The sequence below is a fragment of the Venturia canescens genome, chromosome 9 (genome assembly GCF_019457755.1).
Source record: "Venturia canescens isolate UGA chromosome 9, ASM1945775v1, whole genome shotgun sequence".
Lineage (NCBI taxonomy): Eukaryota > Metazoa > Arthropoda > Insecta > Hymenoptera > Ichneumonidae > Venturia > Venturia canescens.
Window position 1 is genome coordinate 11,328,161 of NC_057429.1, and position 24,218 is coordinate 11,352,378.

A 24,218-nucleotide genomic window follows, 5' to 3' on the forward strand; every position below is an offset into this window, starting at 1 on the left:
CGTATGGGCCTGCAAAATTTCAAGATTCCGTAACCATTTTTCGTCTTCGGCTCAATGTTTCTAATTCAGATGGCCGTTGACCTCTCTTTTTTAACGTACGATTAGATTCCGAGCGATTCAATTCATTTAAGTAATATTTTTAATCTTCGACATGTAATTTAGAAATAGATGAAATTTTGAGTTGAAGATGGTTTTAAGGGCTTATTTTACATCTTAATAAGATATGCTCTAATACAAATCCACTGACAATACATTTAATCGGTACGTTAAACTTGGTCTAAAAGCGTTTTGAAAATTTAGCACTCATCTGACTAGCATGCAGTGCAGTAGTTACCTTAACACTTACGCATAGGAAATAACTCCACAGACCCCACACCAACTCTATAGAAAATGTGTGCAAAATTCGAGGTCGTTTAATTCTGCCATTTTTTAATATATCACATAAATTCCACCCAAAAATGACGTATTTTTGGGGGTTAATCCCATATAAATAAAGCAAACAGGGTTTACATAACTTAGATAATTTAAATAAAAACAATGAAATTCGTATTTACATAACCTGCTCACTTCACGTAAAGCTGACGTTCCTCCTTAAGCATTCGGTAACCCTTTATTTTTATCGTCGCTATGTATTGGATTATGGAAGCAAGTTTCGAAATAAATGGCACAAAGTTTAAGCAGAGCAATTATATATTCAATGAACTTTAATCTAAGAGATCTATCGATTAACTGAGCGTTGCAGTGGTCGAAAAAATGACTCTAACTCTAACGACAAAGGGCCTCGTGTCGACCTCTTTCATGATCTGTATATTCGTTATATAAACAAACTGCGAGTACGCTCTCATGTGTATTGTTTAAGGATATATTGCACAGGCGATACAATGTTGCCATGCTAAACCATGCTAAAAACATAAAAAAATTCAAAATGATCAGAATTTTATAAAATTTGGTGAACATATTCTTTAGTGCCAAATTTGACAATACAAATTTTTTAAGATTTTTCTTCTGTACAGTTATCGAGTAATTGATCACTAAAGTTCACGTGTATAAGCATAGCGTTTCCATATATATAGGTATACATTCCGGGCATAAGAAATCTGCTTTAATGCGTAATTACTCGATAACTAAACAGAAGAAAATTTTGAAAAAATTTGTGTTTTCGCACTTGATGTTGAAGAACATTATCACCAAATTTGATCAATTTCTAATTATTTCGACTTTTGTATCATTCACCCTTAATATCAAGTTTTATTACTATGCTGATGGATTATTTTTGCTCATATTCCAATACTATGGATTCCTTACATTTTTTTTTCTATCTGTGAGACAGTTTGTATCAGGAATTTAAAAGTATTTAGCATATGGATTATTAAGGAGGGTGGATCGCGACGATACAATGTTGCCATGCTAAGCCATGTTAAAAATATTAAGAATTTCAAAATGATAAGAATTTAATAAAATTTGGTAAATGTATTCTTTAAAAATACATAAGGCAATATAAATTTTTTTAGTTTTTTCTACCACATAGCTCTCGAGTAATTGAACACTAAAGTTCACGTGTAAAGACGATCCTCTTAGACGATCCTCTTAGAGGATCGTCTTTACAAAGAATATCACCAAAAACTTGCAAGTCCCTTCAATACATTATTTCGTCCCGACATCATTGAAATCGTGATGATCTCTCACGAGAGGGAAACGAGAAGGGAACCTTCGCTGACCGCAGTCATTTTTTCACCCCTGCTGAGTTATTTAACATTTTCGTTTCCTTTCTCTCCCCACGTCTTATCCTCAAACGTCCCTTATGTCCTCAGATAGAAAATAAAAGTTAGCCCAACATCGTCAAAGTTCTCAGTGAGCATGCACTTTTGTTTTTACATGAAATATAATTTGAGTGCGGCACTCCTTAACGTAATCGATTGAAGTGGCATGACGGAAAGTACAACTATTTTGTTCAATACGAACACAAAGTCGTCGCGGTAGATAGTCTCGAGTATGTGAATTGCGAAAGAAATGAAATTATTTAATTAATTTAAGGTGGCACGAGGACTCGTGAAACAACGTCCAGTGTGAACGCGCGCAGCGAAAGAATCGTGTTACGGTTAGTAGAGAGGGGCGGCAAGGGCGGAAATTGCAATGGATATTACCAAGAGCATAATCGCGTCACAGGGGGTTGGGTTTCTCACGTTTCGCGTCATCCCGGACATGCTAAGCGAACTCCACCGACCTGAATCAACCCAACAAAGGTTCTGCGGGTTATCCTGTTACAGCTTCGATGAGCTGCTAGCAATTGTACTTACTTAATTAAACTGCACTACGGCTTTCTTGTTTCGTTCTTTATTTGTGAACAATTCATCGAGTTTTCAAAAATTCGCTGTCTTTTACTCGGTGCTCGACACGTCAATTTTTATGGTTTCAATGACTTTCTGGAAAATCATTGAATTTGAATTCTATTCGAGTGCCGCACCTTTCCTCGTGTTCTTTTGACTTCATTTTCAAGGAAATAAGCAGAATTCTAACGAATGGAATCGAAGTCAATGGACTTTCCTTATGAACTTCTAGAGTCTTTTTTTAGACTTGAAAATTGTCTCGTTGATTATCGCCCCGTTTATGATAACACTTCAGTATCCAAACGGATTATATCGCAGCCTCGTTGAAGCAAGACCGAAGATTAGGTGCTAATGACATTCATTAGTCGCTCGTAAAGTTTCCCAGCATTAGAGTTCGTTCTAAACCTGGTGGTACGATGTACTAGTTCAAGTACAGCAGCTAAAAAGAGAAAAAATTATATTGATTAAGGAAGATCACGCGAATCTAATGGAAATCGAAAATTCCAACTTTAAGAGTTGGAATTTGGAAATATGCTAGAAATATACGGCGTGCATCTATTCCCGGAATTATTATAGAATCTACCATTTAGTTGTTGAGAAAAAAATTAAAGAAAATATCATTTTTTGAAGAGTTATTGCCTTTTTGAAGAGCCTCTTATGGCAGGCAGACTCACTGTGCGACGATTTGGATTTAATGAAATAGGACCCTCCCAATTTCGAAGAGCCAAAAACGAGAATAAGAAATTAGAATGTTTATAGGTATAAGTGATGTCTTGAGAAACCCTTGTTACTGGTGAAAATTAGAAATAAGCTAAATCGAAAAAAAAAATTTTTCGTAATGAAAAAAAGAGTAGAAAGCGAGGAGATTCCACTTTGAAAATTTCAGAGAACTTTTAGAATATGTCAAAGTTTCTTATGGAGAAAAGAAAAAAAATTCAAAATGGCAATCATCCCAAAATATTTGTTTTTTATCTAAATTCTCCAAAAAAACGTTGAAGGTGGACTTGAATGACCTTTTGATATTTTTTTTTTTTGAAAAGTACATTCAAGGACAAAACTTAAAAAAAACGTCGCAATAAGTCAATTTTAAAAAGCGTTGTCACTTAAAAAAATAATAATACCGTTTTTTGAAAAATTCATAACTATTTTTAGGTAGGGAAAAAAAATTTGAAAGAATTCTGAAAAATGTCTTTGGTACGGTAGAAAACGATAAAAAAGTTTCCGCGAAATCGAAAGACGTCGGGTTCAAGAGTGGTCGATTTGGCCTGAAATGCCCCAAATGGAAAGTCTCTGTTGTCACATTCTGCTTGACGATTTCACTACAAAAGTATTTTCACCGTCATCGTTATATTAAAAATTTATCAATCCCAACAAATAAATTCCACATAATTTAATAATAATTTCTATAAGAAATTTGAATCGTTTCTTTGATCATGAAAAGAGCAAAAAAGTTGAGATGCTTTTTCGAATGACAAGTAACTCAAAAATCTTCCTCAAAAAATATTCTATGTTTCATTTGAATGAGCGCCCAGTAACTTTTGCTTCTGGAAAGATGAGCAAAGCAGAGGATCGACGTAAAAGCTTTTTCCGCAGAGATCCATCTTCGTCCAACCCTTGGAAAAACTGATTCGAAGCTGCGTTACAACGATGCAGGGTCTTAAGGAGAGAAAAATCTGACCGAGCCAAGTGCTACTGTTGAGCACGCAATTTCATGGGGTTTAGGTTAACTATACACTGTGACTTTTATCCCTCTTTGATGCTGTTGACCCAGATGCACGAGTGCGGGATCATCGTTAAATTTTAACGTATATCTGGCCAGTAAAAGTTCTGATACAGCGAGGAATTGAGGCAGGTCGAACGCCCTTTCTTCAATCTATTCCGGTGGAAAATCCAACCGAATCCAGCTTCCCACCTTCCTCGTGTTGAATTACAACTGTGAAGTAATTGACGTTACGAATATCCCATTAAAGTTACGAGTGCGATAGCGCCAACTCGGTTCTGATGACTGCATCATTGTTACCACGATCTCGACGACCTTCGGATCATCCGCGCCTCCGCTGGCCGTCATCGGTTATCGTTAATGAAGAAATCTCGAACCTCGAATGACATAATTCCATGTGCGGATCGTCCATCCCTGAAGCAACGTTTATCTGGTTCACAGAAAACTGAAAATTCTCGTAGCTGATCTTACCACACAAGAAATAATCGAATTCGATTATCTGAACTCAGCAGCAAGTTCATTCCCACTAATTTCATCAATTATGGCGTTCCCAGCAGATCGATCTGGAATGATCGCAGTTTCGTAGATTGACCCGCAGTCGATTGTGGACTCAACTCCGTCGATCCAACCCGGACCCTTGGGACGATCACTGGGAACTCATATTTAGCAATCCTGTTTGAATCTCTAATGAAAATTTGCAATACTGGGAGAGGCGAATGCGGGCCACGTTTGCCACGAAGATCTGAGTTCATTTCCATACGATTATATGTTATATTTCTGTTTGCCAGAGTCCCTTTTCCAAGAAATATCAGTTTCATGAGTTTTCTCTACGCGACTAGTCAGCAGCCTGCAATAAGCAAACTTGTATGCACCTTGGGATCCGCTATCGACTGCAGCGGGATGGTATCTATCGGCGTTGCAGCAAGCTCAGAAGGAACTCGTTTGCTTCGAGTATAAACCTTACATCAGTTTGTACATTTAAAGCGCATTTGACCCGGTTCGACTCAAGGGTTTACCAGTTAAGGTAGAACGAAAAGGAAACCTCAGCAAGCCGGAAGAACGTTTTCATGCAACGTGTTGCGGATAACGAGTTTCCCAATGAAATCAAGACTCTCGAATTTTATTTCTCCGAGCAAGCAACCGTCTTTTTTACTGTGTCAAGATACGTTGAAAAAATAGAAAAAATAGGTAGGGGAGAGTGGGGTGATTTCTGACTGGGGGTAAATATGGACACCGCAATATCTTCACGTTCCGAAACCCCCATTTTCGTGCACTCGACCTCAGGCGATGGTCCTATCGATGTTTAGTGTACTCACATTGTTCGGGGCGTGAAGTGATTTATTTTCTTCGAGGTAGGACGTTTTGATCTAATTTTTGCCCGTACATTAAATTGATGAAACTGCGGGAAAATGGTTTCAATGTTATTAAAAAATTAATTTAACCCTCTCGGATCGTGTGTTGCTTCTACGCAACACGCGCTTCCAGGCCCAATAAAACTGCATCGGTCAGTAAGGTCGGGGTTCTAACTGCCTATTTCCATCAAGCAAGGTTAGATTGCACCTTAGATACTCCTAAACCAAGATATAAACTGCTTTAACCCATCGAAATATCAATATGAAGTCGGCGTTTCATGTTGAGTTGGCGTTGTGTGAAAAGGTGCTTTAGTTATCGCAAAAGAAAAGTGGGTATATATTTTTTTTCGTACTCCAAACGTTATTTCCTTTCAAAGGGAAGCTAATATGATGTATTTAAGGTATTCGGTGCTAGATTCATTCGTAAATTTTCCTCATTTTGCTCCCCAAGGACCTGGTGCTGCGCGCAGCGAACATTCAAAAATTCATATTTCCCAACAAAAAAATCGAAATGTCACAATGGATTCGGAAACTAGAAAGTATTTTGAGATAAAATTATGAAGGGAATCATTTTCCGTCAGCGCGAAATAGGTCTCGGTCTGAGAGGGATCGTTATTCCATGTAAGAATCATTAACGCAGTTCAAACTTGGGCTTACCCTTCGGTTTTTAAACGATTTATCAGTTCGTTAAATTTCGCAGTTTAGGGTAATTTGGAACGGGTTGTTTGGGGGAATTCCGGACGCTCCGCTCTTACCCCACATCGAATGATTCTTTGAGCGATGTGAAAACAAAAAAGTTATTTTGTTTCGAAAAATATGAAAATCCACCGTCCAAAGACTGGATTGTGTGAATCGAGAGTGAAATGTGAGCTCGCAAAGTTGCCTAAGTTGTTTTTTGCTAAATCTAGCAATTTTCTCATCTATTTGTTAAAATTTACGTCGGAAATTGTAAACGAGATACCAAAGAGTAAAATAGGTCGCAAATTGATTTCATTATTTCGTCATGTGCTCGGTTATTAATAAATTTCCCTTAGGCGGTCGGAATTACCCCAATTTCTCCTAGACAAATAACTGAAAATTTGAGTTCAAATAAATCGATATTATTTCACCAAACAACAAATAATTCGAGTTCGATATCTTCAAGCTTTCTCGCGACTCGATATTGGCGCCAGATTTATAGTAAACTGACCCATTAATCGGCAGGATTCTGGCCAAACGGTCGTTTTCCACGTGCCATTTGATTTCACAGAGTTGTCCCTGTAACGTTCCGGCGTTACGGAAGCGTTTTTCAATTTTTCCTCAACGTTATTGATTCCGTTGTGCGACCAGGAAGGAAAGCCAGAGGGAGAGGGGAACCGTAGTGGCTCGTAACTGTTTTGGTCTCGGTTACCACCGGAATAAGATGTGAGAAAAGGGGTGACATGTACGGGGGATAAATAGAGGCGGAGTGGTACTTTCGCAGACTCAATCGCATCCAAGCACATTGTATTTTTCTCCTTTCCGGGGCCATCCGATGCAGGGCCGCGATTTAAGAGCGTTCTCCACTTGAATTTTATCGATAAATCCGCGCAACGCTTGCCAACGTGCGATACCATATTCTCCGGGGAATCAAAAATAAGAACTCGTTGTAAAAACAAGATTGCCCCGAAGCAAACAAAATGAATACAATTTTTTTTATGAATGACACTTCAACGAGCTTACCGAAGGTGCTCACGATTTTCATGAGGCTTTGCAGGATTGGAACCGGTCCGCGCAGCAACCCGGAAAGCAGTTTTATAAAAATTTTTGAAATCATGATTCTTTACAAAGTAAATCTTACAAAGGTCTTCTCTCATTCATCAACTTCAGTTTTTTCACTTCGATCTTTACCATTATCAAGAATGAATCTTATTTTTCACCGTCACACTAATAAAAACCAACGAAGAAATGTGAAAATCTGCGTCATGAATCTTGGTGCAGGAATCGCAATCATGCAAAAGTTGGAACGAAAAATAATTTTCATTAGAAAAACGAACAGCAGTATTTTCAATGTTGACTAATAATATCATTTTTTCATCGTTACGGCCACGCGCTTCGCAACGAAAGTCGTCAGAAAATTGTTAGAATTTTCAGGATCGTTAAGTTTTGAAAGAAAATCAAATTTCCAACGCGGAGAGACGAAGCTGCGTGAAATTTTCAATGAAATCTCTTTTCGACAAGTAAACTAGAGGATAAAAAGTTTATAGCAAAATAAAAGGATCAGGGTCAAAGACCGGATGATCCGAGATGGAATGCTCCATATATAAGACAACCCGTCACTTCCGGTTGTTCTTTACGACGCTCCCCAGAATGAAGGATATTTCGTCGTTGACCTAGTACTGTCCCGAGGAACTCTCTCGGGAAATCATTACGCTCATGCATCTCATTGCACACGGCTAATAAACTCTTTCATCACGCCCCCACGATAAAAATGCATTCCGCTATACTTACTTTGTTGTTTTTTTGTTTTGCTATTTTTTTTTTTTTTTTTTTTTTTTTTTTTTTTATGCCAACGTTGAAAAACTCGATCTCGACGAAGCTGAGAAACGCGACGGCTGTCTTCATCATGAACCTTTCGGTGTCCGATCTCATGTTCTGCTGCTTCAACTTGCCACTTGCGACGTCCACTTTTTGGCAAAGTTCCTGGATGCATGGACCGCTTCTCTGTCGTTTGTTCCCGCTGCTACGTTATGGGCTCGTCGCCGTCAGCCTCTTCACCGTTCTCGCTATCACTATCAATCGTTACGTCATGATTGGACATCCCAGACTTTACCCCAAGTAAGTTTCCTTATTGCCCTTAAATTATCACTCTTTTCTATACTTTTTCACCTTTATTGCAATCGTTTTCTGGGCTTTTACGTCAACATTTCTGCGGTCGTCGTCGAGACGTTTTTTTACGAAACTTTTAGCAGCAAAGTCCCTCGGTCTTTTTGTCTTAAGGAGGGTGGATCGCGATGATACAATGTTGCCGTGGTAAAGCATGTTGAAAATATTAAGAATTTCATAAAATTTGGTAAATGTATTCTTTAAAGGGATATAAAAAAATATACATTTTTTTAGATTTTTCTATTACATAGCTCTCGAGTTATTGAACACTAAAGTTCACGTGTATAAGCATAGAGTTTACATGCATACACTTAAACATCTCGTGCATAAGAACTTCGATTTAATGCTCAATTATTCGATAACGATGTGGTAAAAAAATTTGAAAAAAATTGTATTTGTACACTTGATGTCAAAGAATGTTATCACCAAATTTGACCAAATTCTGATGGTTTTGATTTCGTGATCCACCCTCCTTAAACGTGATATTCTTGATTTTTTTCCGACAAGAAAATGAATGTTTATTAAAAAAGTGTGAACGACAATCGTCAGCACATGTGTTCACGTACTCGCACAATTTTTTTCATCAGAAAATTTCTCAAAATGGCGGAACTCAAGATGTATTCCGGTAACACTTTTTTTTGAGGATCAGTTGCAGCGGACATGATAACTAAAAAACTATTAATCCAATCCATACGAACTTTTATACCACTTGTTTATCGTAATAGTAGCTTGGGCCTGGAGGAAGGATTTGTAAAAAACTTGATTTAAAAAAAACGGCTTAACAAAAAATTCATTTTTTGAGGTGCTAAATTTTTGGTTTTTTTGTTACAATTTTTTATTTTCCAACAAAATGAGAAACCCTTGATCCGGGCCCTGCTAGCTATTATCGTATGTAATAAGTGGTATAAATTTCGTATGGATCAGATTAATAGTTTTTAGTAATCGCGTCCACCGCAAAGGTATTTTTCAAAGAAAATGATTCTGAGATAATCGTGTTTCAAGATTCTCTAATAGAAAAAGAATATCTAATAAAAAAAATTTCGATTTTTCTGCCCTTCACAAGTGTATTAAGGCCTTAATTCCATGAAAAATTTGATCTCACTTAAGGAGGGTGGCTACACTCGTCAAAATGATAAGAAATTGATCAAATTTGGTGATAATGTTCTTCAACATCAAGTGCGAAGACACCATTTTTTTCAAAATTTTCTTCTTCTTAGTTATCGAGTAATTACGCATTAAAGCAGATTTCTTATGCCCGGAATGTATACCTATATATATGGAAACGCTATGCTTATACACTTGAACTTTAGTGATCAATTACTCGATAACCGTACAGAAGAAAAATCTTAAAAAATTTGCATTGTCAATTTTGGCCCTAAAGAATATGTTCACCAAATTTTATTAAATTCTTATCATTTTGAAATTTTTAATGTTTTTAACAGGGTTTAGCATGGCAAGGTTGTGTCGTCGGTAGCCACCCTCCTTAATGACGTGTCCAACGAGTGTATGATAAATGCAATGTTTTGTAATTTGAACTTTAATCGAAAATCTTGACCCAAGAGCGAGAGTGACCTCGCGAGGATTCGTTTTGCGCATCCGACCCAGAAGCTCGATTCCTTTCGAATGTAAATTTTTTCTCAAACTTCCAGAGTCTACAAACCCAAGTACCTGGTTCTCATGGTACTGGCGACTTGGATTTCGGGTTTCGGGGCCCTCATAGCTACGTGGTTCGAGCAATGGGGGCGCTTCGGTCTGGACCCATCGATCGGATCCTGCTCGATACTGCCCGACGACAGGGGGCGCAGTCCCAAGGAATTCCTTTTCATTCTGGCCTTCCTCGCGCCCTGCATCGCCATCATCGTTTGCTATGCGCGGATTTTTTACATCGTGAGGAAAACCGCGCTTAAAAGTCGACGGAGAGAGAAGGTGACGAGCGACCTCGTAAAAGCGAGCATCGAGGTAACTTCGCTGAGAACTTTTTATAATTTCGGCAAACCTCTGAACTATCTTTACCTCGTCATTTTTCAACGATATTTTACAGATAAAGTACACAAAAAGTCTCGAGGACTCCGCGATCGGTTCGAGCTGCGGCGCGACCTTGACGACCACCGAAAACGGAGGCTCCCCAACCAAGTGTAACTCGAAACACAATTTCGTCTCTTCCGGATCCCTGCACACTGTCAATCACCGCGATCTTTCGACGACGTTATCACGAAACGCTGCCAAAGCCCTGCTGCCGGTCTCGGAGGCCCTGGCGAACGCGAGAACTACCGGAAGTGAGGGGAGAACGGAAGAAGGTCTTTCCCAGGGCACGGAGAGCATGCTCGAGGTGCAAACGGACAGCGAAGCGAACGAGAGTTCTTCGGTAAGGATCGACGAGGCTTTGGTCGACAACGCGGACGAGTTATCGAGCACGAGCCACTTGGATCTCTGCAGTATCGACAAGCTTCGCGCTCCAGAGAGCGCGATCGCCGGCGAGGGCGACCGGTGTTCTGAGCTCAGCGTCGAGTTCATACCGTTCATCGATACGTGTTGCGAGCAGCGAATCACCGACGACGTCGAGGCCGCTCCGAGCTCCGAGAACCCCGGCAACGCCGCCCTCCGATCGCTGTCAAATTCCCCGTTTTTCGAGCCTCATTCCGGCACCTCGAAGCCAGCAGAGCTGGCCGACGGCGCGATCGAAGGGGGCGAAGATCGAGGGCGTTACTGCCTCCGAGTCCCGACCAGATTCTCTCACTGCTCTGACAAAATCTGCGGAAAATTCTCTCCCAACGATTCCCAAGGGTCGCAACACTCCTCGAACTTGCTCCAAATCCTTGACACGAGGAGCCTCAAAAATGACGAGGGGAACGGCCCCTCCGCGACGAAATCGTGCTCGAAGCCTCCTCACCGGATAAACAACGATAAACTTCTCAATCCTGGTTCGCTCAGACCGAGCCGACACCACAGTGATTTATCGGACGAGCACGGCAGCTCGAGGTCCGACTCACCTGCGGAGAGGGACGAGTCGACGAGGAAAATGAGCCTCTTCAGACGCGAGTCTCGGTTTCGCAGCGTGAGAAATCGCACCCTCGAAACCGGCAAAATGAGCCCCAAAGATAAAAAACTGCTGAAAATGATTCTCGTTATTTTCTCGTCGTTTCTCATCTGCTACCTGCCCATCACGATAACCAAGACTTTCAAAAACGTCGTGGACTGGTGGGGCCTCAACATCGCCAGTTACATTCTCATTTATCTCACCACTTGCATTAATCCCATAATTTACGTCGTCATGAGCTCCGAGTACAGATCGGCGTACAAGAACGTTTTGCTCTGTCGAAGCGAGTCTTAAACCTCGAAAAGGGCGGGTTGCTATTTACTGACGGATCAGGATAGAAGGAGGAGGAGGAGACGAAGCAAAGGCGGGGGAGAGAGTCGGAATTGATGAGGAAAACGGAGCGATCGTGAGCTGTGAGAAATAAAAAGTGACGTTGATCTCTGCCGAATTGTCCGAGTCCTGAACCTCAACGATTTTTCTCCGTTTTCGGGCCAACTTTTCTCACGAGGTTCTACAAATATTCAGTAAAAGTATCGCGGATATATGAGGATTATTCTCACTTCATAAAAACCGTGCATTTGGCATTCGACGAAAATTGGAGTTAAACTCGATCTTCAGTGTCGAACGACCGGAAACGTTGGCGCACTTATTTTTTGCAAGACTGAACAATCGAATTACGAAAGTGAAGTTACCAATTTTATGGAAGGTCAGCCATGAGACAAGAAACGAAATATACTCGTGCCCACGTACTTACAAGGACGAATCATCGGCTTCCACGTACAACGAACTTTCAACTTTCATTTGACTCAACTCTTGGACCGGACCAGTTTTTTCCTTTCCGTTTCAGCAGTTCTGGATCGAATGTTTCTGTGATTTCCAAGTAAGAAGTGCGATCTTACAATAAAATGAAAAGCAACGTTTGTCTCAGTTATTTTTTACCTTTTGGACGCCACGCGATACCTTTGGAGGTCTACTGTCCATAAAGTCAACAAGTACATTCTGAAGGGTCTGCAATTTGTCTCGAATATTTACAGAACGCGAAAGTACAAGTTAGAAAAAAAAGAAAAAATTTGCAAAACGCGAAAATACAAATTAGAAAAAAAAGGAAAAAAAGCCTCCGGAGAAATTTATCAAAATTTATCCAAACTTGTATTTCACTAAAATTCGAGTTCGCTGATTCTCCTTTTGAAATCAGCGTATAAAATTTGACTCGAATTCCAGCTGTTTCCTGTGTTTTCGTAGCTAGGAACGTGAGCACGAGTACGGGACAGGCCAGGACAAAATAATTCGCATCTAGTCGGCGTGCAAGGTGCACTGGCGACGGTGACGTGTTTTAAAAAATTTATTAATCGATACTTTACAAGAGTGATGTTATCATTAAAACGAAGGCTGTTATAAATTTCGATGAACCTCGTACAATAATCATACACGTAATGTTTATAAAAGCATGTAACGTTTAATTAACGAGTAGAAAGAACTGAATATTGAGAAAAACGAAAAGACAAAAATTCGTTGAAACCAAGCTTTTTATATTGGCCCAAAAATAGCATGAAGCGGGATCCCCAAGTCGATGGGATCAATACAACGCCTACCACTGTTCGATACTCATAATATTATAACAATAACTTTATCAAATTAATTGTAATTAACTAGATTAATATCTAAAAAAAATATCGATATGCCCCTCCGATTGTTTTCCTTAACGAGTAATCACAGTCGAGCTCCTCCGTCAACCCTGCGAACACGTTGTTGGGTCCCAGGGACCCGATCCAGATTCTCCTCTCAGCAAAAATGGTTTATCGATTCAGACGATTTTTTTCGTTTCCAGCACGGTGGACCGTGCGATAGTTTTACATGCGTACGAATACGATCAGAAGAGTCCGGCCTTTGAATTGGGAAACATGAAAATTCGACCGGTTTTAAGCTTCAATCTTTAAGAACTTTCATCACGAGTGTGGGAAATTCTCGGGCTGGCTGATCGAACGCCGTTCCGAGGGGGAGGATCGTCATGTAAAAGGACTTAATCTAATTTTAGCTAAAACTTTTCTAGAGCTTGATCGATCAACGAAAAGCTCCGGCCCACCCAGGACAGTGGCAAGAGCGACCTCAACGTTTTTTGTCTCGAAGCATTTCCCGCAGAATTTCAGTGCACTTCGAGGGTTGATGCGTACCGATTCTAATCGAAGAAAAAACACGTGATTTTAGAACGAGAGGGGCACATTTTGAGCCGTCTATTCTTGGATACTTCCAATAAATAGCATCATTTATATTAATAGGAACTAGTTGCGATCGAGAGACGGTGGAACTTGGGCAGCTTGAAGAGTGCTAACGTTCAGCGGCCACTTCTTTTCGTTGCCGCTCTCCGTTCGGCTCGCCTGTTGGGGGGTCACCTTCGTTATATCCAATTTCTTTTCGCTTTGACGCTTCTTGTACTCGAGTCCAGCTGCTGCTCCGCCGAGACCCAATCCCGAGACCAGCATCATCCATTTAATTATTCTGAAGTAAAAATATCATGAAAATAACGAGTTTCGTGAACTCCGAAACTCCGAAACGACACTGCTGAACTTTTTCATGGCATTTTCACAAGATTCATCAGCGTTGTGAGAACCTCCTCAAAATGGTGGGGGGTACGCTCGTTTTTAAGGTATTACTGAATGGATAGCCCAGCTGATAAATTGTACCTGATCGGAATTTCCGTACTTCGTGAAGCAATAAAAATCTGAAAAAATTCAGCAACATTTGGAAAGTTATGAACTACAATTATCAAAAATAATATTGCCCAAAAGTTATTAATAAATTGTTTAAATAAATAATTTTTTAACAATTTTACAGTAAACCCTTGTTTTTTTTTTTTTACGAATCGAATGTGCGCATTTTTCTGAATGCTCATGATTTTTTTCAGAATTTTCGTGGATTTTTGAAATTCCCTTTTTTAAATTTTTTAAGTGGCTCTATTTGTACATTTTTGGTCCGGTAACCTTGAGACTTTTCAAAACTGATGGTAAATATGTCTTCTAAAACATATCAAGAATTCAAATTTTTTAAAATTTTCTTCAAAATTTTTTCAAGAAATTTCAAAAATCCACGAAAATTCTGAAAAAATTCATGAGCATTCGGAAAAATACGCACATTTGATTCGTAAAAAAAAAACAATAGGTCACCGCAAAATTATTGAATAATTAATTGTTTAAACAATTTGTTATTAACTTTTGGGCAATATTATTATTGATAATTCTTGTTCATAGCTTTTCAAATGTTGTTGAATTTTTTCAGATTTTTATTGCATCACGAAGTACGGAAATTTCAATCAGATATAATTTTTGGTCGAGCTATCCATCCAGTTATACCTTAAAGAGGATTGATGGAATTTTTGGAGTTATTGAATGAAAAGTGAGTTCGGAGTGAAACGAAATGATTGTCTATTTTTGGTGGGCCATTTTTTTGTAACCATGCGAAAGGAAGTAAGGGTTAGGATGGTAGTGGAAAAAATCGAACCTCATACTCACCCGACTATTTTCATCATTTTGAAAACCATGCGTAGCTGATCGAGGAACTCATCGCCCAAAGTGATGCCTTCCTCGACCCAAAACAATGGCAACAAAGCGGTTGGAAAGTTTTTCATCGTTTTTACTTTATCGATTGGGAAAATGAACATATTGAATTGGAGCCGTTTCGCCGCACTCATCGGAGTTCCGGTGATTGGTTCGAAGTCAATAGAGATTTGATGCTCTTCCTGCGGAAAAGAAAACAAAATTTTCGAATCTGAAGCACGAGTTTGGAGCATGGAAAGAAACATTTGGGGCTAAAGTAAATCCCTCAATTTTTGAAATCAAAGACTTTTTCATATTTCATTTGACGTTGAAGAAATAACGTGAAAGCCTTGAGAACGGTTTCACAGACAGTTTATTGAAATGAGAAAAACAATTTTTTCTATCAGAATTTCAAGAGTTTCAATTATAAATTGACCCCGAATCATTTGAGTTATTGAAAAAATTATACTAAATTATGTTTAAATCTTTTAAAAGTGTTATTAATTCAATTTTCGATAAAATACAATATGTTTGTATCTTTAAAATTTGTATACTTAAATGGTAAAACGAATCATCAAATTATTGAAGAAAATTCTTTATTTTCTAATCAAATTCCGTATATGGTTCCATTAAGGTAGATCATGCCCGTAGGATCGTATTTTATGGATGTAAATTGGGTCGATTTCTACTTCCCAATTAAAGATATTACCACTCTAAATTAATGTTAGAGTTATTAATTCAAAATTGTAAATATATTATCTCAACTTATTTTTTGTCGAATAAAATTACAAGCCATTAATTAAACGGAGGTCCATCACTGACTGAACCTAAAATTTCATTCATCCCCGGCTAAAATACCACAGTTTTTTATGTAAAAAATCGCTTTAGAGAGCTCAAAAGGAAACAAATCAAGAAAAAAGTGTTAATTTGACCCAAGCCAAGACAAAAAAAAAACGCCGAAATAAGAAAATGTGAGGTTGTACAAGTGCTCATTACCAATTTCGTTCAATCTTTAATGTAATGTGTCATTATTATTAGTAAGACAATCGTCTCGATTTTTTTCCCAAACCGTCATTATAAATTTCATTTTTATTGTGTACATTTTTCATAAACTTCGTTAGAAGCGTTCTTCATGTTTCGTGTATGAACTACCTTAACCGGTTGACTGGTATTGGATCATATATGTACAAAAAAAGTCGGGCCCATTCTGGTTTTGTATTATATGTGTACACATATTGAAATAACTTTTTAAATTTTCAACCGATTTGGACAAAAATTGGTATACAATGGTTTTTTGGGTCGCTGAGTCGATTTTTGAACTCAATTTTCACCTCACTACCCTTGGAAATGGGGAAAATCGAAGGTTGAGGGTGAAATTTTTCGTTTTTTCAGTGGATTTTCATGCTATATGACATGAAAATTTTTATTTTTTTAGCACACTGGATTCTTTCATCAAAATCAAACAAAATTCGCTATCCCCAAATATGTGAAAAATAAGGGTTCAGGGTGAAATTTGTTAATTTTTCACTGCGAAAATTTCATGCTTTATCACATGAAAATTCCAAATTTTTCAGAATATACAAGACGCTTTTATCGAAATGAAAAAAAATTCACTACCCCCAAAGGGGTGAATTTGGAAATGGAATCAGCAACTTCGAAAACCCTCAGAAATAAATTATCGTGATTTTCGGTAACATATTGGCTCGTACCAGTGTTTTGGCACCAAAACTGGAAAAAAGCTCACCAGTCAACCGGTTAATGATAACTTTTTAAAAAAGTTCATAAGAATACCTTTGTAGGACGAAGCCCGTCGACTTGCTGCAGGTACATTTCGTCGACATCGTAGAGATGTGGTAAGGAAGCGACAATGGGAGCGTTTACACATGGAAACAAATCGTAGAGACCTTTCTTCAAACACGTATCCTCGGTTGGACAAAAACATTTGAGCTCAGGATCAGTACTCATGTCACCGAAACTAAGGGTGTAATGATTGGCTTTTATTCCTAAAAGAAATTAAAAAAAAAAAAATGTTGATTGTATTAAAAATCGAAACTCTTAACAATAACAGTTGGTCATGAAATACTCCGAGTTTATGACTATTTTTCAAATGGAATGTCCAAATTTCGATTTGCGGAAACATCTACGGAGAGAATTAGAAAAATAGAAATCAAAGATAACCTTGACCGTTTGCAAATGTCTACAGTGCGAAGGATCAAGAGGCTCGGTAGAGTCTCGGGTAAATCTTTATGAAAATAGAATGAATTTTCTGCCATACACGAAATATTTCATATGATTTTCGTCAAAATTTATACTTACAATTAAAAAATTATTTTTAATATTTTTAAAATATTTAAAAAATTCAAATATAAGATATTTAAAAATAATAATAATTTAAAGAAAACGAAAAAAAAAAAATTAAAATTAGTTCCATGTGGAAATTTTGAATAAATTTAAATTAACAATGGAATTTTTCAAAGAAAAGGAATCGTTGGTTGTGCGTCTCGAAATTCCTCGAATAATCGAAAATAACGATCGTATAATGGGTCCTCCAGAAATATGGGGATTCAATTTATGCTCCTGAAAGAATTTCATGAACGCAGGTGTCCAAACCCCATGACGGCCCATCACGGTGTTAGTATTCCCGTAAATCAACGGAGGGTAAACCCCCACGGTTTTTTTGCGCTCGTGTCCATTTTGCATGTGGACGATCCAAACAAGACAAATAAAGGAACACACCCCAATGGTCAATGCCACACCTCGATGTTACCGCGATGAGGATCTCATTCACTACGAAATTTAGCCCGCTAAATATGTTTTTTGGGCTACTAACTTAGAACAGTGAAAAAACTTGAGAGTTAAGAAAAAAAAAGTGAGAAAAAGTCTGAACAGTTCAAACTGTACAATTATGGAAAAATTGTCAAATGTTTTTCAAGAATGCTAATATGCAAAAAATTTTGCAATATCAAAAAATAGCAAACAAGAAAAAAAGTTCAAAAATAATAAAAAAAAGGTTCTTTTGTTTCACTGATTTTTGTGGTTTTGAGTTGGGACGGTAGCGACCATTGAAAAGTTTCTTTGCACAAGAACATGAGTTTATTGCTTTAAACTTCATAAAACTGAATTGTTTTTAAAAATCATTGAAAATTGAAAAATAACAGAAAGTTAAAAAAAGCACTTCTCGTTTTGTCGAGCCTTGACAAATAGTGATAGAAAAAATAATGTTGAAGGAAGTTCACGCGAATCTAATGAAAATCGAAAATTCCAACTTTGAGAGTTGAAATTTGGAAATATGCTAGAAATTTACAGCGTGCATCGCTACTCCCGGAATTATTGTAGGATCTACAGTCTAGTTGTCGAGAAAACAATTAACGAAAATCACATTTCTTGAAACCTTATACATAGTCTCGTATGGCAGGCACCTGTGCGACGATTTGGATTTAATGAAGCAAAATCCTCCCAACTTTAGAGAGCCAAAAACGAGAATGAGAAAATATAATGTTTTTAGATATCAATGATGTTTTGAGAAAGCCTTGTTACCGGTGAAAATCACTTGGAAATGGAAAAAGAAAAACACTTATTTGAGGTTAACGAGTAATAACGACAAAACGGTAGACGGTTTGATAACACGATGAGTCAGCTGGTTTAAAATATTCATATGCATACGCATATAAATTGAAAATGGCTGTTGTCACATTTTGCTTGACGATTTTACTACGAAAGTATTTAAACCGCTGTCATTATATTAAAAATTGATCAACCTCAACAAATAAGTTACACATCATTTTAATAATTGTGAGAATACATTTTAATCGTTTTTTTTTGACTCACAAGTAATGCTTAATCTTTCTCAAAAATTCCTCAAAAAGATTCGTCAGTGAGAACTCACGAATTGGTCAGGGTCAAAGGTTAACCGCATGTAGGAACGACATCGTATTTAAAATCTATATGGAAATAACGAAAGTTAATTTTCACCTCCGACTTCGGTGTAAGTTCCATCCCAACGAGCACCCATGCTTCGACAAATATCAGGAGAGAAAGATACGACGTCTTCGTTCTCGAAGAGATAAGGATGAAATATGGTAGAATCAGTTCCGTTGAATTCGTTGCAAGTACCCTCTTCTGCCCACATCGATAGTCGAGGTTCCCCTTTGAATTCAACGACCTTGCCGACATCTTTGACATCTTTCAAACCCCGTTTCACTCGTATCCTGTCCTCGTACAAAGAGCCATTCTTCTAAAACGTCAAATGGTCAACGATCAATAATTACAGAAATGTGAGAATAGCTTAAAACGAAACCAGCGAACTCGTTTTTGAAACAATATAATTAATCATTACTCATAAACTCAAGATAAAAATTTTTTTCCACTTTGATTGAATTTCAAATCGAAAATTGAACTTCGTTTTCATCCATTTTTCTGAAAATTCATATTGCCAACGAATTAATAAATTTGAAAAGTTTCGTTTTGAAAATTTAAATCATTTTTTGTCGTTTTTTAATGTTCTAAATAAATCAACCCAAGCGAGTAAACCTAAATAGAGAGAATCAAACTGTCATCAGAAGGTTAAAAAAATTGAATAAAAAACTTGGTAATACCGTCAAAATCTTATAACATGAAAAAATTCAATTACATGGCCAAAGAGTGAGAATCGATACAGATCTTCACCGTCGACTTTGAGATCATCGGAGTTTTCTTTGAGAAGAGAGCAAATCGCAGTTCCCGCAAAATCTTTGACGGCGCAATCGATCGGTAGGCCGCCAAAAATGATGTCATGGGCCGTTGCTTTGACGAATACGTTGTCAGGTTTTTTGAAAATACTATCAACCGCTTTTGCTGAAATTACAAAAGGAATTTGCTCACTTCGCAGTGTACTTTATATCGATTTAATAACAATAATAATTATGAGAGCAATTATGTTTTATTGCAATTCGTTTCAATTTGTTCACCGATACTATCTTATCGAGTCTCAAGAGTCCTCGTTGAAATTCTTCCATCGCATCGATGCACTCAAATTAATTGGCTTTCCTTGTTCGAAGAAACGCGCGCGATTTTTTTTCATATCATCGCCACGTGAATAATTATTGTCAGATTGCATAATTATCGAAAAAATTTCGCTCCTCGGGCGAGTGAATTCTTTCAGCAGCTTACCGGACAAGCCAATCATAGCCGGTTTATCTCTCATAGTGGTCATTATTATTCCGAGCATAAGTAGATGAGGAAAAACCAGCTCCTCGTTGCCCGTTAGACCGTTGCTTTTTGCTGGATTAAAAATCCACGTTATTCTCTGACTGTATTCCACAGTGTCGTCCTCTTCGCGATCGACCAAATCTACTTTCTCTTTCCATTCACTGCAGAATAAACGAACCAAGGACATGAGCCAGAATAAGCAAAACAACTTTAGTTTTTGGAACTCATCAAATTTTACATTAAAAAAAAAAAAAAAAAAAAAAAAAAACAACAAGGATTTGTTTTGAAAGTCAGAAAAATTGGGGGAACGAAAAAGAAACTTTATTGGATCAAAAGAATCGTTATTTTGGAACAAAGTTTCAGAAAAAAACGAATTAATCGACTACTTTCAGACTTGGCTGCACCTTTTTATTTTATGACAGGAATAAAATCAATTTTATCGATCGAAACATATGATTGAATGCAAATAGGATTACTGAAATTACGCGATTCCTCAGATTCTGTAAAAGTTCGTTTTTTAAAACGAAAATGGATGTCTTTATGAATAGCTTCGAATTCCATACACTGAACAAAAGGTGAGGTGCCAATGAAGTATACGATCGTCCCAAGGTCAAACATGATTAAAATAATAAAACAGTTTTCGATCAAATTGCAGGTTCATTAATCCGAAAACTTTGCAGTTAAATGAAGAAAACTCTTCCAACAACATCAATTGTTATCAACAATTTTTTTTTCTCAGTGTAGTCATTATTATCGATCACTTTTCGATTATTTCAGCAAGTCGAATGCAGTGACAGTGCAGCTGTCACGGCTAAGATTTTGAAAATTCTCCTCGGCTCTGATCCAAACGCGATGGAGTAGCGCTCGGAGAAAGGACTATTTTGGAGCGACAATCTAGAGAGTTCGCAAAGGAACATGGAAATGAGTGAAGCAGGAAGAGTCAAAGTGCAATCCACAAACGGCTAGGCAGGACTGTTAAGAAAATCGTTAATATTCCACTTCAGGGTGATAAATTTTAGAAAATTTTATCCTCTTATGGACAATTAAGGTAGTTTCTTACTCGTAGAAGTATGGCCCGATTTCATGGACGATGGGTTTTGCACCCTGTTTTATCTCGTCTGGATTTGTCACGTTGAAGAGATAAACCTTGAAATCCAATGGTATCGGTAACTTTGACCAGACGTCACGCATTTCCGCACCCTTTTTCAACTTCACAGCCTGCCGTACAAAATCGTTGTAAGTACAAACGGTGGAATAATCGAGTTGATGAATTTATGTGAAAATAATTGTAAAAAAAATCAAAATTAATGAGAGTGAAGCAGCAGAATTATTGGGCAGCGAAAAAAAATGTTTGTTCAAAAATCCCATTCAACGGGACGAAGAAAATATTCGATTGTCGAATTAACTAAATCATTTGACATTTCAAAAAACTACTTCCATCAACCATATTTTTGTTTAATTAAATAAATTTTGTTCGACGAATGAATATTTATTCTCAGGCTGTTAGGAGCGTATTTTATTAGCAAAGAATTGTGTTTTTTGTCTTTTTTTTTTCAAGTCAATTTCGTTCATGCAGAAAAATCAGAAAACGTAGTCGGGTGTCAAGTTACAAATTATCGTATCCCGCAACATTGAAACAGTTCACGTCATCCTCAGAGCATCAATTAACCGATGGTCGAGACAAAGGGGAAAAGAAAAGGTAATAACATGTACTTTGCAGTTTCAATTAAAACGTGACATGAGTTAATATCGAAGATCTGTTAAAAACGGTATGCGTGAGGATACTCGGAAGTTCAAGGTATTCGTATGCTGCTCGCAAGAGAATTATATAAAACGTCAGTTTCGTGTGAAGAAAAATAACAATCAATAATAGCTTGTAAAAATATATGATTTAACTACAAGTCCATTATTATATTATATTTCATTAGTTCGAGTACTGGAGAAAATCTTTTTTTTTTAAAGAGCATATTAAGGGGTCTACCCTAATTAGAATTTTCAAAAAATCGATTTTTTTAATTGCGTTCTACGAAAGTGTACATATTTCAAAGTATCATACTAAAATTTTATAAAGATCTGATCTCCTCCATTTTTCTGTACGAAAACTGAGTAAAATAAAAATAAAAAATCTTTTTTGTGTATTTTAAGAGTGTATTTTTAGGCCCAAAACTTTTTATATCCATATAATTTATATCGATCAAAATAATTCGTGAAAACAGTATTTTTTTGCCAGTGTAATTAGGGTAGACCCCTTAAGCCTAACAAATATTTTATGGATGAATTTATGACCTTTTATATTTCATAAAATATTTTTTTAAAAATTTTTTAAATAGTAAAAACGTCGGATCCGAATTGAAATTGCGATTCAGTGGGTTTGAAGCTATGATCACAATGGTCTCAATTCAAATATCAAGTTTGAGATTATATTGGATAATAATGAGTAATATTCTTTGGAATAAAAAATAATTCAGTTCAAAAATGTGGCTGACATGTCCGTATTTGAGGAGAATAAAAAAAAAATTACTTACTGCGCCAACTTGTGATTTGAGCAGTGGCGGAAAAGCTATCCAGCCGAAAGTTATACCGAGGAAGAACAGAGCACCTCCACCAATACCAAGTTTTTTAGGAAGCTCCATTGCAAAGATATTTCCGTCGTGAAAACTGACGAAAATTTTAATAGATTTTCAATAATTAATTTTTCGTGTTTTTATAAATAATAAGAAAATCATGTTTTTCCCTAACTTCGCTGCCAAATCAAACAACCAAATCCATCAATTTTTTGTTCGGATTTCCATCCATTTCCTTATATTTACAAAGCATTCAATTGATCTTGAAGGAACATTTCAAATTTTAGTAAAATTAAATGGTTTCAGTTTCGGTAAAAATTATCCACACTCGTGGAAACGATGGTAACTTTCTTCGTTCTATCATATTTGAGTTGGAAGAACTCAATACCATCGGTATTTTTGCCATTGTATCTTGATTTTGATACCCAAAACATATTCCATCTTAACGTTCAAAGTGTTTCAGAAAAATAGAAAAATCTTGAATTACAATATTCCCAACTCAAATGATTCTCAAATTTTCTTCACACCTTTCTTTCTTCTGAACATGATACATTATTTCGTAATAAATAAAGTTAGCAAAACGCATTAAAAATTTCGAATTCAGATATTTCGCGAGATTCGAAACAAAATGTCAAACCTGATCCAGCCAGTTTTTTGGCAAGCGAAAAAAAAAGCTTGGGCGAAGATGCGAAAGTGTGAAGTTCGAAAAAAAATAGAATAAAAATTGGTCGTAGCTAATTTACGGCAATCGCTGATTGAGATAAATCGCATCGGCCAACGCGACGACTTTCAAGACTCGCGAGAACGGACTGACAACTAAGACCAACATAGACATTGTTATCCTCCCCTCCAACCACTCCTTCCAACAATTTCTCACCTCGTGTTTGCACGATGCTTTGCGTTTGCGCGGTTAAATGCAAAAATGAAGAAAATTCACTAACGCGCGTATATTTACCTAAAGGTGCGTAGGCCAATCCTGCGGTGTAATTGGTTGCTCCGCAACCTTCACCTTCACAAGTTTCAACCAATATTCCACCGATGATTCAACTTTCCTGACGGTACAAAAATCGAGCGATACTTTTAAAAGGATCTTGTTTTACGAATCAATCATTTTCCTCGTTTTTTCCATCAACCGCAGAAAGTATCTTTCAATTTGTACCGGTGTATGATGATCCAGCTGCAGAGCAAAGTTTTCGTACTTTCCATTCAGTCTTGTGCTTCACTTCGACTGATCACGATTACAGAAAAGTTACGTTTTCCCGGTTTTTTACGTTTTTTATCAATTATCCGTGTCCGGGTCGAACAGGGATGCGGGTGCTCGTGAAATTGTAAGCTTTTGCGTGCTTTCTTTCGCAATTTTTCAATGCCAGTAGCCGTTTCCAGTCGAATGTTGGCTTGGAACGAAGTCGTAAAAAGAATTTCGAACTTCGGTCAAAAGTTTTGGCCTTTCGCGTGGTAAGCGACGAAACGGCGTAACTATAATGATGAGACCTCATTCTTATAAGTTTAAAAAAAACTCGAGCCACGTCACGCGACGAACGATCCACCTCTTCGACGAGATCTTGAAAAAACAACTTTTGCAATAATCATCCACTTATGATGCACCTTTGCCATTTTCGACGTTAACTATTATGAGAGGTGTAATATTTCTACGCCT

General features: G+C 37.4%; 2 protein-coding genes across 6 annotated transcripts in view; one reads left to right on the forward strand and one right to left on the reverse strand.

Annotated features, from left to right (window-relative positions):
- LOC122415916 (probable G-protein coupled receptor 101) overlaps positions 1-12,200 on the forward strand; it is a 29,672-nt gene extending 17,472 nt beyond the window's left edge. For all 4 annotated transcript variants that reach the window (XM_043428508.1, XM_043428510.1, XM_043428509.1 and 1 more), the window contains exons 4-6: positions 7,957-8,195; positions 9,893-10,202; positions 10,285-12,200. In XM_043428508.1, coding sequence (XP_043284443.1) covers positions 7,957-8,195; positions 9,893-10,202; positions 10,285-11,574 — 1,839 coding nt within the window. In that variant the 3' untranslated portion in view covers positions 11,575-12,200. The remainder of the gene's footprint in view (positions 1-7,956; positions 8,196-9,892; positions 10,203-10,284) is intronic.
- A 404-nt stretch (positions 12,201-12,604) lies between these two features.
- Snmp1 (Sensory neuron membrane protein 1) lies at positions 12,605-23,460 on the reverse strand. 2 transcript variants are annotated; one of them, XM_043428513.1, is made up of 9 exons: positions 23,439-23,460; positions 22,523-22,655; positions 21,058-21,215; positions 19,959-20,158; positions 19,441-19,643; positions 18,783-19,044; positions 16,602-16,813; positions 14,787-15,013; positions 12,605-13,776 (listed from the first exon to the last, which is right to left on the reverse strand). In XM_043428513.1, the coding sequence occupies exons 2-9, from the start codon at positions 22,628-22,630 to the stop codon at positions 13,560-13,562; spliced, it is 1,587 nt and encodes a 528-aa protein (XP_043284448.1). In that variant the 5' UTR covers positions 22,631-22,655; positions 23,439-23,460; the 3' UTR covers positions 12,605-13,559. The 2 variants fall into 2 exon arrangements, with proteins under 2 accessions (XP_043284448.1, XP_043284447.1); XM_043428512.1 differs by lacking the exon at positions 23,439-23,460 and adding an exon at positions 23,199-23,378.
- Positions 23,461-24,218: the final 758 nt, after the last annotated feature.

Excerpts from the sequence above, each read along its gene's own strand:
- Snmp1 (XM_043428512.1), bottom strand. The coding sequence starts at position 23,332 with ATGCGATTTATCTCAATCAGCGATTGCCGTAAATTAGCTACGACCAAT. Across the intron at positions 19,045-19,440 it reads GATTCTCACTCTTTGGCCAT|AAGAATGGCTCTTTGTACGA; the intron begins GTAATTGAATTT and ends TTGACGTTTTAG. Across the intron at positions 13,777-14,786 it reads AAAATGATGAAAATAGTCGG|AATAATTAAATGGATGATGC; the intron begins GTGAGTATGAGG and ends TTTTTACTTCAG.